This window comes from Marmota marmota, unplaced genomic scaffold, assembly GCF_001458135.2.
Source record: "Marmota marmota marmota unplaced genomic scaffold, marMar, whole genome shotgun sequence".
Classification (NCBI taxonomy): Eukaryota; Metazoa; Chordata; class Mammalia; order Rodentia; family Sciuridae; genus Marmota; species Marmota marmota.
In genome coordinates this window covers 21,895,565-21,912,745 of record NW_026000037.1, presented here as the reverse complement: position 1 = coordinate 21,912,745, position 17,181 = coordinate 21,895,565, and the positions used below count along the sequence as shown (strand labels likewise).

Here is a 17,181-nt window from a genome sequence, read left to right as displayed (position 1 = left end):
CCTAGGTCCATCATTTTTGCAGCTCACATAACTCCACTTAGGAGGGGTATTCCAGGACCACTCTAGAATGGCACCTGCCCATTATTCTGGGCCGTATTATTTTACCTCAGAGCACTTCGCACCATATTTATTCGTTCAAGGCTCCTTTGGAACTTAAATTCTAGGACAAGGCCTTTAATTTGTTCAATGTTCTACCCCAGCGACAATGGCAAGCTGCCCGAAGACACCGGCGCTCGACAATCACCTCACTTCCGGACTAGAGGTTGTCCGCAACACGTGACCGAAACCCGTTACACCTCTCCAACCCTTCCCTTCCCGGACCTGAGACCAAAGGAGGGACTTCCTGTGAGTGGTGCTAAGCTTCCGTTGTGGGCCGGAAGTTCCTCTGAAAGAAGACGCCACGGTGAGCGGTCGGCGCTGGGGGTGTCCAAGGGCTGTTAACGTCGCTGCCATGGGCAAAAGAGACCGGGCGGACCGCGGTGAGAGGAGGCACGGGCGCGGTGTGTCTTTTCTGTTCCTGTCGGCCCCGCCCTCACCGCTCGGTGTCAGAGCTGCCCGGGGTGTATTGGCTGCGGCCGAGCCCACGCGTACACCTTGTCCCGCGGACCGCCAGGCTGGGGAGATGCGGGACCTGGGCGCAGCCCTACCAGCAGCTGTGGGTGGGAGGAGGTTGAGGGACTCGACGCCTGCGGGGTTCAGATGGCTCTTGCTTAGGAGATGGAGGCGCCCGTGGAATGAAGCTGCTTCCAGGTTCCTGCCTGTAGTGCATAGTGAACTGAGATTCCCGCTGGGCTCACTTCTGTGTCGGTATCCGCAGACAAGAAGAAGTCCAAGAAGCGGCACTATGAGGATGAAGAGGAAGATGAAGACGACACCCCTGGAAACGACTCTCAGGAGGCAGTCCCCTCGGCGGCCGGGAAGCAGGTGGATGAGGCCGGGACCAAAGTGGATGAATACGGAGCCAAGGACTATAGGCTGCAGATGCCACTGAAGGATGACCACACCTCCAGACCCCTCTGGGTGGTAAGCATGCCTTCTGTCAGGCAGGGCCCAAAGGTCTAGAGTGGCAGCTAAATCTTGGACATTCTTAGACCCCAAAATGTCGGATACAGCCTCTCGGAACCAGCTGGGAGAGGCAACCAGCTGTTTGAACAGCTGGTCACACATAGGTCAGCCAAACATGCTTGGGCTTTCTTCATCTCTAACCCTTTCACTTCCACTCCTTCCCTAGTTCTACCTACTACATATTGGAAAGTACTTTACTGGCCTAATAAATAGCATTTATTCTGTTAACAATTTATTTCATAATTTTTTAGTAGCCAGCTTTTGCGCAACATTAAAATAATTAATGTTCTATACTCAGTTGAAATCTAGCCAAAAAGTAGCTTGAGGATAGCCAGTAATGTGGGGAAGATTTTCCTCTGCAGAACAGTGGGAAACAGATACAATTTGGGAAACCTCTTCTTCTGTTTTCCCCTGCTCTTCTGTATCTGGTTAAAGTAACAGTACCTACAGTTCTCTGAAGTACTGGTTGCACAAGTATCCCTGGTGTCAGATGGCTTATCCTTTCTTGATAACAGTATGGGAAAGAGTCTTGAGTTTTTGCATCTCATTAGTTTTCTTGTCTGTTGTGTTGATTTTGTGTTTCTCAGGCTCCTGATGGCCACATCTTCTTGGAAGCTTTCTCTCCAGTTTACAAATATGCCCAAGACTTCCTGGTGGCTATTGCAGAGCCCGTGTGCCGACCAACCCATGTACATGAATACAAGCTAACTGCCTACTCCCTGTATGCAGCTGTCAGTGTTGGGCTGCAAACCAGTGACATCACTGAGTACCTCAGGAAGCTCAGCAAGACTGGAGTCCCTGATGGAATTATTCAGTTTATTAAGGCAAGTCGGGGCTGAGGCTAGCATTTCTGCCTGCCTTGACAGTGTGGTAATAATGGGGCTAGATGCTACTGATTATCATTCTATGATAGCCATGAAAATGTGCCATTTGTATCTTTTGTGGGAAGCATAATAATAACCCATTGCTATTCCTGTGGACCCAGTGTTGTACTAACACAGTGGGGGTAGTAATTCAGACATATACTAGCCAGGGTTATTTGGGAAAGCAGCCCAAAATGGGTGATGTGGTGGAATGGATTGTGTCCCCCAAAATTTATATGTTCAAATCCTGAGGCCTATAATTATATTTGTTTCAACCAAATGAAGACCTAAGAGTGTGGCTCTTATCCAATAGGATTAGTATCCTTATTAGGAGACACTAGAGAGCTCTATCTGCCTCCCTGTTGTATTGCACAATAAGAAGGTGGCAGTCTATAAACCAGGAATAAAACCCTCACCAGAAATTGAATCAGCAGGTACCTTGATTATGAATTTCTAGCCTCCAGAACTCGAAGAAAATAAAATGTTGTTTAAGACACCCACTCTGTGGTATTTTGTTATGGCAGCCTGAACTGACTGATACAGTTGCCAAACTCCATTTAAGGGTAAATACTTGCATGAGACTCAGAGTCAATGAGTTCTATTAGGGATAGTAAAAAAGAACTTCAAATATTGAAGTAATGTTTGAGCAGCATTTGAACATGGATGAATGCTATTCAAAAGAGACGAATGGTGACTTTCATTATCTTTGCCTGATCTAATGGGAATTTGATTCAGATTCCAATTCTGGAGTGGCAGAAGAGGCCATTAGGCATCCACTCCCGGGGAAGCTGGCAGGAACTCTGGAGAGAGTTCTTTTTTCTTGCAAGGTGTCTAGAGAGAGGACTTTTTGGAAATGTCCTGTATTGGTCCCTGGGGCAATGCAGTGGTGGATCAGAGGGGCAGCAGGGGTAGGCAGCAGCCCAAGGTCTGAGTGGAAGATTTTTATGGCCACCACATAATCTCTGCTGGATTCCTTCCTGAAGGTTGTTGGGAAGCTGGGAGGATTTAAGCTGTATTCCCTAAATTCTAGTTGAAGAAATAGGAACATTGATGGGAAGGCTAGGTGGTTTTATATTTCCTTTATGCAGCAAGTTATTAGTTATTACTAAGTAATTACTAAGTATATACTCCATGCACACTTGTATGCTAGGAGCTATAGTAACATTGTTGTGATAGGATAAACCTCTGGATTAGGATGGGGGCTGTTGGCATGGAGAAGAAAGTAAAATGGGAAACACAAAAAGGGGAGTTTAAGCAGTGTTTTATAAATTAAGAGATGTGGCTGAGAATTAGCTAGGCAGGAGGAAGGTTTTGTCAAAAATCAGAAGCCAGTGAAAGAAGTTCTGTTTAGGCTTATCTGTTTTAGGATCATACAATGGGTTTTGCTAAAGTAAACCCAGCTGTTCACTTGGTTGGAAGATGGTAAGATTGACCAGTAGAGAATGTTTCTGAATGAGCTGCTCATTGCTAATTTTGCCTGTTGGGTGTTGTGTCTACTTGCAGTTGTGTACTGTCAGCTATGGGAAAGTCAAGCTGGTCCTAAAACACAACAGGTAAGAGATTCTTTGATAGGCCCATCCCAAGGCACTGTCATCCTCCATGCACTAGATAGGAGGAAGGGCTGTGGGCAGGAGCTAATGTGCATGGGCTGTCTGCTCTGTGCAAACATCTCACTCCCCTGAAGCACAGATAAAAAGAACAAAGAGATGTGGCCCATGTGGGAAATTCATTTGCTGGCCACTGTGTTTCCACTAGTAAGGGAGCTAGGGCTCAGACCCCTGGCTGACTTGACTTCAAAGTAGGGATTTGCCCCCAACTCTCATGTTTTGTCAGAGCCAAGCTGTGATTTGGCAGAGAGTTGTAGGGGGAGCAAAAGAGTAAGGAAAGTCATTATGAGGCCACTATTTCCAGACCATTGAATCAAGTGATTAGCATAGTCTTTTGGAAATGAGGAAGTGGTCAGTAGGCACCTCCTTCCTTTCCTGCTTGTAGGTACTTTGTTGAAAGCTCTCACCCCGATGTCATCCAGCATCTTCTCCAAGATCCAGTGATCCGCGAATGCCGCCTGAGGAATGCTGAGGGGGAGGCCACTGAACTCATCACAGAGACTTTCACAAGCAAATCTGCCGTGCGTGCGTGGGCTCCTGGGTTACCTAGGGTCTAGATGTTTGGGATTTCAGCTCTCTCCTTTACTCTAGCATTGGCAATCTAGCAGCCCAGCCTTTTACTCCCCCTTTGCAACTTTATTTCTTGTTTGATTATGTCAGGGTCAAATGTTTTGTGCAAGTCCAGAAACCTGCCTTTCTCTTAGCAGATTTCTAAGATGGCAGATAGTGGCAGTGGGCCTTCTACTTCCCGGGTGACAGATCCACAGGGTAAATCTGACATCCCTACGGACTTGTTTGACTTTTATGAGCAAATGGACAAGGATGAAGAAGAAGAAGAAGAGACACAGACAGTATCCTTTGAAGTCAAACAGGTTAGTGAATGTACACTCCTTGCTTCTCCAGTAAATGTGTCCAGCCCTGCGCTAACTTCCTCTGTAATATGTGTGAGAGAAAGAGATTCCTTTCTGTTCCTTAGTTGTATTCCCATTTTTGTGTCTGTGGGCCATCATGTTATTCTTCCTCAGGCTAGAAGGCTGGTCCCCACAAGTTCACAGAGACTTTCACAAGCAAATCTGAAGAGATATGAGAAACAGTTGCTGAGAATCCATTTGATTCTGATTAGAGTTCGTTTTGCCAGTGTTACTAGTTTGGATTGCTTTTTGTCCTTTAACTTAATTGTTAGCAAGCAAGATGTGAAATATATTCTTTTGGATAAAATGCCATTTTCTGAACATTGGATTCAATGGAATATGTGTTGTTTTTTAACATACTTTTGGAGTTAACAAGATAATAAAACCTCTTTCATACTGACTCCTCAGGAAATGATTGAGGAGCTCCAGAAACGTTGTATACACCTGGAGTACCCTCTGTTAGCAGAATATGACTTCCGGAATGATTCTGTCAACCCTGATATAAACATTGACCTGAAACCCACAGCCGTCCTCAGGCCCTATCAGGAGAAGAGCCTGCGGAAGATGTTTGGGAATGGACGTGCACGATCGGGAGTCATTGTTCTTCCTTGCGGTGAGTGGAACCTGAATGAGGAAGTTGGCCAGGCTTCTCTCCGGACCTGCCGGCTGCCTCCCACTCTCCCTTGGCAGATTTTCCTAAGTCATACCTTTCCAAGGGACAGCTGAGGTTAGGTACTTCCCTATACATGACTTGGCAAATATTTATTGAATGCTTACTGTGTGTGGCTCCTTGCTTAAGCCCTAGGGCTATGGAGCTCCTTCATCTGGGGTACAGACTGATAATAAACAGATCAATTAAGCAACGTATTAAATCTCAGGCAATGGTAGAGGACATGAAGAAAACCAGAGCAGGTATGGGGTGAGATAGTGCTGGTAGGCATTCTGTGTACAAGAGAGTTAGGTTTCTATTCTGCAAAATCAGGCTAATGATGCATGGATTTGTTTGTTCCTGAAGGGCTTTTGATGGTGTGCAAGGCTGAGAAAAGTCAGCAGCAGCAGCAACATTGGCACCTGACCAACCTCACTTATCCTTAAGAATGTCAAGTCCCCATGCACAACTAATTAGAACAAATTAAAAAAAAAAAAAAAAAAAAACGTCCTATCCTACTAGGTTCTTAACCAGAGGCCACACGACTCCTTTGGGGACTACTCCCCACCCCCACAAAGTCCCTAAGACATGGGTCTCTGCCTTTAGTTTCCATCTTTTTTTTTTTAACTTCATAGGTTATTTTGATGGTAAAGGAAGAATTTGTGTTGAAAGGAATATTGATTTTTATCTTGTTCTTTGGGTGGTGGATGATAGTAAACTCACCTTCTCTGTCTTTTCTAGTATTGTGTACACTTTAAACACATGGTTTTTAAAAGTATTTTTTAGTTGTAGTTGGACACAATACCTTTATTTTATTTTTTAATGTGGTGCTGAGGATAGAACCCAGCGCCCTGCACATGGTAGGTGAGCGCCCTATCACTGAGCCACATCCCCAACCTCCCTTTATTTTTATATGTGGTGCTGAGGATTGAACCCAGTGCCTCATGCGTGCTAGGCAAGCACTCTACCAATGAGCCACAACCCCAGCCCTTTAAATGCATCCTTAAGCCCTGTTTTCTGTATAATAATTAATAGCTGTCATTTGCCGAGTCCTTCCTTTGCAGGATGTATGCTAGGTGCACTGTTCCTAGCACCAGTATCTTAAGGCCACCGGCAAGGTACTTCTCCATCTAGTTTTCCTTTCTTTAAAATAGTGCTAACAGAAATATTTCTTCTCAATGTTTGGTTTTAAGGTTTCACTATTTAAAGGGGTTCTGTGTAAGGTTCTAGAGAAGGGCCCAGCACCCACTGATTTTACTCATGTGTAAAGTGGGCATGCCTCTTTTTAAAGAGGAAAGCAAGCTGGAGCAGTACATGCCTCACAAATGTCTGCTGTGAGGACCACTATAAAAATTTTGCCTAGATTCCTGTGCTAAAGAGTCCCTGATCATCCCTGTCCTTCATTTCAACCTGGCTTTTGGTAGGATTATCCCTTGATTTCTTATAGGTGCTGGGAAGTCCCTGGTTGGTGTGACTGCTGCGTGCACTGTCAGAAAGCGCTGTCTGGTGCTGGGCAACTCTGCTGTGTCTGTGGAGCAGTGGAAAGCCCAGTTCAAGATGTGGTCCACCATTGATGACAGCCAGATCTGCCGCTTCACCTCTGATGCCAAGGACAAGCCCATAGGCTGCTCCATTGCCATTAGCACGTACTCCATGCTGGGCCACACTACCAAGAGGTCCTGGGAGGCTGAGCGAGTCATGGAGTGGCTTAAAACACAGGAATGGGGCCTCATGATCCTGGATGAAGTGCACACTATTCCAGGTAAGCAGGCTGAAGCTGAGCTGTCTGCTGCTCACTATAAAGACAAAGATTAATTTTCAGTTGTTGGGTTGGGGGAGAACCTCCTGTGTTTGTCCATGCAGATGATGAGGGAGACTTGCTGGCTGGCTTTTAACTAATTCTTAAGCATGGGTAGGTGGGACTAGATGCAGGGGTGTGTACCTTCATAGCTTTCTTAATCACTGACTCAGGGTACTCATCTAGAAAGTAATATTTTCTTCTTTTCTTCATCTTTTTCTTTCTTTTTTTAGTTGTGAATGGACACAATACCTCTAGTTTATGTATTTTTATGTGTTGCTGAGGATTGAGCCAGCACCTCGCACAAGCTAGGCAAGTGCTCTATCACTGAGCCACAACCCCAGCCCCCTCTTCGTCTTTCTTATTGTTGCAACTCACTTCACCCTTTACCCATTTTTATGGTCCTGTGAAACTGGACCAGGAGCCCTGCTTAGCCCTTGTAATAGTTTTGTGATTTATTTGAAGACTTAATATTTGTCCCTAGTTAATATCTAATAGAAGCTCTAGCCATCTGTAGTCAATTCCTATTTTCTTCTCTAGCCTCAGGCAACCACTGAACTGCTTTCCATCTCTATGGATTTGCCTTTTCTGGAAATTTTCATATAAACAGAATCATACATGATATATTTTTTGTGTCTGACTTCTTGTACTTTGCATAATGGTTCTTCCATGTAACAACATTTTGGAGAGTCTGTTCCTTTTATTGTGCATAGTCTTCTAGGCAAACCTTTCTCTTTATTTGAAATGGAATTTCACTACATTGCCCACGCATGTGTTGAACTCCTGGGCTTAAGTGATCCAAGACCTCAGTCTCTCATTAGCGGGAGCAAATGGTTTGCGCCACCATGCCTGGCTAGTTAAACCTTTCTTCATAAAACAGATTTCAGGGAGCCCTGAGAAATAAGTCCAAAGTTGAGATTATTCTAATAAAGTGAAATGTGAAGCATACATAGAGCATTCAAAACATTGTTCTTTTTGCTTTTTGAACATTGTTCAAAGCATCTGGTTCTTTTTGTGTAGTGAAAGCTCCTCCAGCATCTGTGGATGTCTGAAGATCCCTACTTGGTCTGTTCACAGCAGACCAGGTAGTGATCCAGATGTCTTTGGGGTGCAAGCATCAGGGCACAGGCCCTGTGGTAAGAAGTTACTTGGCATGTTCAGACAACACAAGGTGGCAGTGCAACTAGAGGAAGAAGAGAGTGGTAGTCAAGGATAGGGCAAGATGGAGGTGTCAGGCCACAGCAGGGACTTTGGCTTGCATCCCGAATACGTGGAAAGCCATGTGAGGGATGGAGCAGAGGGTGACCAAGTTGACTTGCATGTAAAAAGATCACCATGTTAAGCTTCAGCGTGTGAAACAAAAACTTCGAGTTAGACAACCGTGTTATTTCGCTATTCTTGTTTTCCAATTGTGTTTTGGTGCATTCTGGTCTTTTCCCTCTGATTATTGTTTTTACTTATTTCTGAAATGTCACTAGCCCTACCTTTAATTATGTTGTACCATAAGCACAACTCAATTCAACCTTCTGTCTAGAATTTTTAAAAGTTGAGCCCATGAAGACTTATAAATTGAGTCTTTTAAAATGAATACCCTATACCCTTTTTGAGTTTGATAGATGAGAAAGAATTATAACATTTAGAACAAAGGAAGAAAAAATAAGTTATTAGTTGACCAAAGTGAATCTGATTGGTGGTGTCTGGAAAGGGGAGTTTCTGCCCCAGTCACCCCTAGGTGCTTGATGCTTGGGGCAGAATGATGCCTGGGGTTTCATTGCTGTCTTAGGCTATGTTTTCTCCCTGGTTTCTGGGAAGATGGTGGGAAGCTGATCAGAGTTGATTCCTTTTGTTCTTTTCTCCCTTCAGATCCCCAGCTGCCACCTGAGTACAAGTTCTAGGATGAGCAATATTTTTGTGCAAGTCAGAACTTACTGGTATTCTAAGATTACTTTTCACATTGCACTCCTGATAACTTAGCTACTATCAGGAGATTGCTGGAGTTTGCTAACTTGGAGCCTTCTTGAAATCATTTTTTCCTTGTTCTCAATTTCATCTTTTAAACAGGTCTTCAAGTGTTGTTGAAGTATTCTTGTCATTTTTTTTTTAATATTTATGTTTTAGTTTTAGGTGGACACAATGTCTTTATTTTTTATTTTTATGTGGTGCTGAGGATTGAACCCAGTACCTCATGGATGGTAGGCGAGCATTCCACCACTGAGCCACAACCCCAACCCTTACCTTGTCATTTTTATCTAGAGCCAGGCTCCTGAGGTTTCAAATTAGCCCCTGTGGTGTCAAAGGCTGGTGCTAAGTCATCATAAAGCTGCATGTGGTAATTAAGCAGTTTAGAAAGTGATCGTGTGAATGTTTTCCTTGTTCCCCCAGCTAAGATGTTCCGAAGGGTGCTCACCATCGTGCAGGCCCACTGTAAGCTGGGTTTGACTGCAACCCTTGTCCGGGAAGATGACAAAATTGTGGACTTAAATTTTCTGATTGGGCCCAAGCTCTATGAAGCCAACTGGATGGAGCTGCAGAACAGTGGCTACATCGCCAAAGTCCAGTGTGCTGAGGTAGCTGGGCCTGGTTGGGTGGGTGTCTGAGGGAAGGACCCCTTTTGTGGGCAGGGGGACATGATCAGGTTGATTCCTCATGGCAGATACATAGGTCAGGACTTGGGCTAAACTGCTGCTACCTATTCCCATACCCTCATTCACCCTGTGGGGTGGGCATGTTAACCCATTTCACAAATGAATGCAGCAGGATCCCTTGTCCTGAGTCACATGGTCAGTAATTGGTAAAGTCAGGATACTAATGCAGGCCACTGGGTCTATACTCCATGAGCATCCTCCTTTTCTGACTGAGTCCCTAAAGTGTTCTGCCTACCTTTTCCCTGAGGGGTCCATCAAGGCCACTCCCAATGTCAAAACCCCAAGAAGACAGATTGTGGCCTTAATAATTTTTTATTTCTAAAAGCACATTTTCCCAATATTTTTCTCTAATGAGTACTTGCATAGGTATGTGTTAAAAATTCATGTTCAAAGCTAAATATTTTTAGAAGGAACAACAACCAAAAAACCCCTTTCTGGTACTTTAAAATGACTGTCGCTCAGTGGTAGAGTAGGGTGGTCTCTGTCCTGAAAGTGTGAGAAGTGGTCTCCTGGATAAAGGTAAGTGTGAGTAACCTGTGAAGATTCTTGCTGTGTTGAAAAAATCCTCACCCTTTAGTTGTGTCTGTGGAATCGCCACCATCTAAGAACAGGTGCTGGGACCTTCAAGGCCTTCTGTTCCTCCCACTTTCATTTCCTTTCTATCTGTCAGTGCCGACCTCTATCATGAAGCTTGTATTTGTTATTGTCTTGCTTTCGTTTATTACTTTACCTTCTACATATATTTCCCTCAATATATGTTTGCCTGATTTAATTTAAAAAATTATGTCAGTGGAATTGGGTTATTATGTTTCTCTGTGACTTTTGTCTTTCTCAGCATTTTTATTCTTCACATGATTCTTTATTCCTTTTTGATGGTGCACATATCTGTAGTTCATTCCTTTGAATCACTGTATAGTATTCCATTATACAGATATAGCACAGTTTGATATATAACAGAATACTACACAGCAATAAAAAAAGTTTTTTTTTTTTTTTTAAACATGGATAGATATTTGAGTTGCTAAGTTGTTCTTTTATCAGCTTTTTTGGGTTTTAATTTATATACCAGTAAAATTCATACATTGTTAGTGTACAATTCTATGATGTTAGTAATGTAAAGAGCTGTGTACCTATCCTCATAATCCACTTTAAGAAAAATCCCAACACCTCACAAAATCCCCTTGTGTCTTTTTGGAGTTTATCTCTAACTCCTACTCCCAGTGCTGGGCAACCACTGGATTATTTTCTGTCTATAAATTTGGAGGTTAGATTTTTTTTGCCATTTGACAATGTTGCTGCCTTTTTTTTTTTTTTTTTTGGATATTTCCTAGTGCCCTCTGTAAGAATTTCTCTATTCACAGTGTGGACTATGACCTTATAGTGGACCCCTTCCTGAACGACATACTTTGAAGGAATGTTCTGGGCTGAAAGTTTCTGAATGTTCAGTATATTATTGTGTTAGTCAGCTTTTCCTTGCCGAGACCAGATACCAGACACAACTTGAAGGAGAAAGATTTATTTTGGTTCATAGTTTCAGAAGTTTAAGTCCATGATCAACCAGTTCCATTGTTGTAGACCTAAGGTGAGGAAGAACATGGCAGAAGGATATGGTAGAAGGAAGCTAATAAAATCTTGGTACCTGGAAGAAGACAGACAGAGATAAAGAGAGAATAGGAGGAGAGAGACAAGGAGAGAAAAAAGGACACGTCCCCAGTGACCTACTTCCTCCAACCATGCTCCTCCATTGACAACCATTGGCTTTATTTTTCCTAATAAATTGTTTCTTGCTTATAGTTTCCACCAGTACCTACACTTAAGTAATGAGTAGATTAATCAATCCACTGATAAGGTCAGAGTCCTCATAATTCAATCACTTCCCCAAAGCTCCACCTCTGAATATTGCTGTACTGGGGACCAAGCCCTCAACACATGAGATCAGATCCAAACCATAATATGCTCAGCTGTTTCCCAAAGTGGGTGTTGCAGTAATCAGTAGTGATTGATACTTCACATCTCCTTTAACACCGAATAGTGATTTTTTTCTTTTGATTTTTGCTAACCTGTTAAGTGTGAAGTGGTATCCCTTTATGGTTTGAATTTATATTTTCCTCTTTACTAATGACATATCATGAGCCATTTGTGTTTCATGATTTGTGAAATGTAGAATTTTAAAGATTACACTGTGAAAAAGAACTGCATTGGCTATAAAAAATAGAAACTCATAGAGTCACAGGTAGGATGTGGCCCAGAGGGAAATCAGCAGCACCTGTGGAATTTGAGCTCCACTTGGTGTTTGGCTAATAATGTTGTCCACTAATTCTGCAGGGCTGGCATCATAAAGAATTGGTCTGTCATGATTGTATAGAAGTGGCACTGGCTGTGGGAGCTTTATTTCTTATTCTGTCAAACACATGAATTTGAAATTAGTATTATTTTTTATCAGCCTCTGAACTTGCCAGCTATGGAGTTTTGAGTGAGATTTAGGGTGCAGGCACAAGGATTAATGAAAGCCCCTGATACCATGACAGGATATGGTAGCTTGGCGGCAGAGCGTTTTGTACTCATACCCCTGAGAGTCTAACTAAAGTGCTCCTGGCCCTGCTAGGGTGTGGGGCAAGGGAGGAGTTCTCAGGAGCATTGCTGACTGTGTGTGAGGTGCGGTCTAAGTGGAGAGGTTCCTAGCATCAATAGTTAGAAATCTGGTTTCCCTCACTTGCACATAGCATGAAAATATTTCCCTGGGTATGATAGTGTTTAAAAATCTTTGTTACATGATGAACATGAGAGTGTGCCAGTTTAACATTATGTATTAGATTTTGTTTAATTTTGTGAATATATTTATAGCTATACAGTAGTTCCCCCTTATCCCTGGGAGATTTTTTCTAAGACCCCCAGTGGATGCCAGAAACCTCATATAGTACCAAATCCTGTAACCTCATGCATTTTCCATCTTTGCTAAGCACTTAATGTACTGTGGCAGAAAATTTTACAGTGTGTAAGGTGTAACAGCAAAACCAACAATAATTTCTTCGCCTTTACAATTTCACAGATAAAAGGTTTGAACTTAACACAGCTCTTAGAAACATCAGCATGTGATTTTTTTTTCTTTCCCAGTAAATTGAGAACTTTTACCTTTTTTACATGCTTCTCTTTGACACATCCAAATTGTTAGCATCACTACTTTTGTGCTTTAGGCCATTATTAAGTAAAATAAGGATTACTTACACAAACAATGAGATATTGGGACAGTCAATCTGATAACTGAAATGTCTACCAGATGATTAACAAACAGGTAGTTACACAGTGTGGATAGGCTGGGGAAAGGATATTCACATCCTAGGCAGAGTAGAACAGGTCCATGTGAGATTTCACTATGCTTCTCAGAACCAGTGTGCAAGTTAAAGTTTCTGGATTGTTTATTTCTGAAATTTTCCATTTAATATTTTAAGTCTCCCATTGACCATGGGTAACCAAAACCACCATAAGGGAGGATTGCTGTTTTGAGATAAAATTCATAACCATTGGCTTTGTTTTGAAGAATTTTAAAGCTAATTCTGCTACATGAAAGGAGCTTCAGAGTCTCCAATCATGTGATGTCTAAACTTGCAAAATGACCCTTTTTCTTTTTTTGAGAATTTTTTAATATTTATTTTTTCGTTTTCAGTGGACACAACATCTTTATTTTATTTTTATGTGGTGCTGAGGATCGAACCCAGCGCCCCGCGCATGCCAGGCAAGCGCATTACCACTAGAGCCACATCCCCAGCCGGACTCTTTTTCTTATTGCATCCAGGTTTGGTGCCCAATGTCTCCTGAGTTTTACCGGGAATATGTGGCAATCAAAACTAAGAAACGAATCTTGCTGTACACCATGAACCCCAACAAGTTCAGAGCTTGCCAGTTTCTGATCAAGTTTCATGAAAGGAGGAACGACAAGATTATTGTCTTTGCTGACAACGTGTTTGCCTTGAAGGAATATGCCATTCGACTGAACAAGTAAGAATTGAAACCTTGGAGTTTCTTCCAGACCAGTTTATCTTCCCCACTGAGAGGAGCAAAGGTGCCTATTTCTTGGGATCTGTAGGTCTGGTTCTCTGCCTCTGGTCCCAGGAGCCAGGCAAGACAGAGAAGCAGGTGGTCAGAGTTGGAGGTTAGAACATATAGGAAGGTGGAGCTTGTTTACCCTGACCTCAGAGAATAGGGGCCACAGAGTTGTGCAGTGCTGGGTGGGCACTATCTCAGATCTAGACTCCAAGTGTGCATGGGAATTGGTGTCTGGAGTTTCAGGCCAAGTGAGCACTGTAGGTGGAAGTTAAGGCCAGACTGTATGGTTCAGGGGCAAAGAAGGAAGGCAGGATGGGCTGGGTCAGCATTCTAGGTGTGGATTAGTATCTGAACCAGAACTTTTTGGGAACTGCTCCCTGAACATCCTCACCAAATCACAACCCACACCTACACTTAACATCCTTGCCATGGCAAAATTCCTGCCAAGTAAGAAAGAGGAGGCCTGTGTTTCTTCCAGCCACAAAAGGACGAGGTTCTCTTTGGAGACAGGTCCTTATTTTTTTGTAGTGGTGGATAGAGAAGAACGAATACAGACCAGTTTCTTCCTATAAAGCTGTGTGCTAGGAGTCCTGTATCTATGTATGATTCAATCCTTACCTCAGCCATATGAGGTATTATTGTATGGATTGGAAAATAGGCATAGAAAAATTAAGATTTCTCAAGTTTCTAAAATTGTACTTTTTCTAGATTTAGAAAAGGTATTTATTTTTATCCAAGTTAACATTTAGATTATTATGAAAAAGTATTTCTCTGTACCTCTGTTTCTACCTTGTTCTCTGAAGGCAGCCACTTTGAATCTTTATTTTTTTCCCTTCATTTACCTTCTTATTTCTAAGTAGTTTATGCAGCAGTTTCTGGATTATCAATGGCAGGAATTGCCTACTACCTTCCTACTACAGGAGTTGAGGGTGTAGTTTTTTTATAAACACCACTTTCTACCCCACCTCTTTGTTTTCTCTCCTACCATGCTCCCAATACGGTAATGGCACAAGTTTGGGATTAAATTAAAATTCAGTGCTGTGTCATTTTGACTGTATAAGTATTGTTCAGATGGAGATATGTAAATGTACTATGATTATGTTTTATTTGTTTAGTTGTTGCTTTTGTGTAGTTTTCCATACACTTGATTACTTACTCTTCTCCAGACTTTTCATATAACCAGAAGCTCCCTCTCAATAGTGTCAGGTAATCTCTAAGTTCTGGTTTTTCTCTTTACCTGGTCAGATTCATTATTCCTCTTCCGCCTCTGTTCTGACTTGCTTGTTACCTAGGACTAGGGATACCAGCAGCTGTCATCTTGGGCTTCCCTTGGACATAACCTTGGGCCTCACCTTTTTAATTGTGTTGAACCTCTATGTCCTAGTCTCAGGTCTCCTCTTTCTTAGTCACTTATTTTGTTGGAGCAAATGCTCCATTAGATTCTTAAGGTTTTTAAGACTTAGAGTGCTTGTATATGACTTTACTCAACTCCTTCAGTAGTTTGGCTGGTCCTTGGTATTTATTTACATTGAAGCTTCTAGTGTGGCTGCTCAGGAGTCTGGTGCCATCTAGTTCCTCTGTTTGCAGTCTGTTGTGATATTTGTGTTTCCTTCTTCTATTAGATAGGATGATCTTTCCCTCTCTTTTTTTCTCTTTTTAAATTTCAAAATTTCTATGCCTAGTTCAGTATTTTTTCTTTCATTGTAATGGACATTCATTAGGCCCTTTCAGTATGGAAACTTGTGTCCTTCAGTTCTGAGAGTTTTTTCTCCTTTTCTTTGCTAATCATCATCTCTTTGTTTTCTGTTTTTAGAATCCCTATTGGTCAGATGTTAGATCTTCTGAACCACTTCACCCATTTTCATATCTTTTTCCTTGTATTTTTATCCCTTTGTCTTATAACACATCTATTGGAACTTTTGTTAATTTCTGAGAGGTTTTTTTGTTTGTTTGTTTGTACTGGGGATTTGAACCCAGGGTCCTATATCCCTAGTCCTTTTTATTTTTATTTTGAGGTAGTGTCTTGCTAAGTTGCAGAGACTCGCCACAGTCTTCTGAGTCACTGGTATTATAATTGTGCACTACTGTGTTTGGTAACAAGAGTTCCCTTTTTTTTTTTTCCCAAGTATTTATTTTTTAATTGTAGGTGGACACAATACCTTTATTTTATTTTTATGTAGCGCAGAGGATAGAACCCAGTGCCTCACGCATACTAGGCGAGCGCTCTACCTCTGAGCCATAACCCCAGCCCACAAGAGTTCTTTATTAATAACTTTTTTTAAAAAAAGAGAGAGAATTTTTTTTTTTTTTTTTTTTTTTTTTTTTTTTTNAAAATTCATAACCATTGGCTTTGTTCTGAAGAATTTTAAAGCTAATTCTGCTACATGAAAGGAGCTTCAGAGTCTCCAATCATGTGATGTCTAAACTTGCAAAATGACCCTTTTTCTTTTTTTGAGAATTTTTTAATATTTATTTTTTCGTTTTCAGTGGACACAACATCTGTATTTTATTTTTATGTGGTGCTGAGGATCGAACCCAGCGCCCCGTGCATGCCAGGCGAGTGCGCCACCACTTGAGCCACATCCCCAGCCCTATTAATAACTTTTAATAACAGAGGTATCCAACTGTGGCTCTCTCATGTGTAATGGAATGAGAATTAAAAATTTTGCTAATAACTTTTTTTTTTTTTCTTGTTGCTTGAGTATAATGTCTTCTTATTTCGGGCTATGAAAGCTTTTGAAGCTTCCTTCTGTTTTCTTGCACTGTCTCTCTTTTTTGCTTTGATTCTTTTAACTTCTTTTTTCAGAGTTTTGTAATCTGTGGCTGCATTTTCTTATTTGAGAGTCAGTCACTAAAAAGGTGACAAGCCATTCTGTATGTCTTAGTGGATATGGACCTTCCTACAGAATGATCAGACAGGCACCTGGCTGTTTTATCCAGAGATTGATAAGATATAAGTCAGTATCTCTAGGTCTTTTCTTGGGGTCTAATCTTTTCTCTGGAAGGAAATTTTCCATCCCCTGGGTACCAGTGTGTGGGAACAGAGGAAATGAGGTTGTGAAGTCTTAGCCTTGAGGAGATGCTTTAACCTTCATGCTTCAGTTTCTGTCTCGCTTTTGCCCTCAACTCTGCTGATGTCCTGAGTATAAACCTTCCTTTTTCAGATCCTGGAAAGGAAGGCTTCGCCTGAAGCCTGCTGTGGGGCTGAGTCTCTGCTCCTTATCCATACTCCCAGGCCTGCTGTCTGCCATCCTGCTTGCCACCTCGCCTTCCAGCACAAGTGGGCACCAGTTCTTGAACTCTTCTGTGTTTTGCACAGAAAATTGGCTTGTTCTCTGTTGACTTTCCCTCCTGCCAGCCCAGCTTCTGCTTTCCCTAATCTGTTAGCTCAGTCACAGTACCAGCATCCGTCTGCTTTTCAGCTTCCAAGATGTTACCTACTGCTCTCATCTGCTGTTATTTCTTCTGTTCTTGTTGTAGGTTTTTGTCCTTTTAGCCCTTTACTGTCAAATTAGTGTCAGTTCAAGAGCAGCAGCAGGACAGTGCTTCTGTTTACTATGTCATATTTAATAAGTATATTCCTCTACCCCCCTCAGTGC

The 17,181-nt window shown here is 42.1% G+C and overlaps 1 protein-coding gene across 3 annotated transcripts in view; it reads left to right on the top strand.

Annotated features, from left to right (window-relative positions):
- The first annotated feature begins 328 nt into the window (after positions 1-328).
- Ercc3 (ERCC excision repair 3, TFIIH core complex helicase subunit) overlaps positions 329-17,181 on the top strand; it is a 31,045-nt gene continuing 14,192 nt past the window's right edge. Inside the window, exons 1-10 of one of the 3 annotated variants that reach the window (XM_015479082.2) lie at positions 329-479; positions 818-1,023; positions 1,653-1,889; positions 3,432-3,481; positions 3,921-4,056; positions 4,243-4,407; positions 4,855-5,059; positions 6,543-6,857; positions 9,276-9,460; positions 13,332-13,534. In XM_015479082.2, coding sequence (XP_015334568.1) covers positions 452-479; positions 818-1,023; positions 1,653-1,889; positions 3,432-3,481; positions 3,921-4,056; positions 4,243-4,407; positions 4,855-5,059; positions 6,543-6,857; positions 9,276-9,460; positions 13,332-13,534 — 1,730 coding nt within the window. In that variant the 5' untranslated portion in view covers positions 329-451. Of the gene's footprint in view, positions 501-817; positions 1,024-1,652; positions 1,890-3,431; positions 3,482-3,920; positions 4,057-4,242; positions 4,408-4,854; positions 5,060-6,542; positions 6,858-9,275; positions 9,461-13,331; positions 13,535-17,181 lie in introns of all 3 variants that reach the window. The other 2 variants (XM_015479080.2, XM_015479081.2) reach the window with 2 other exon arrangements.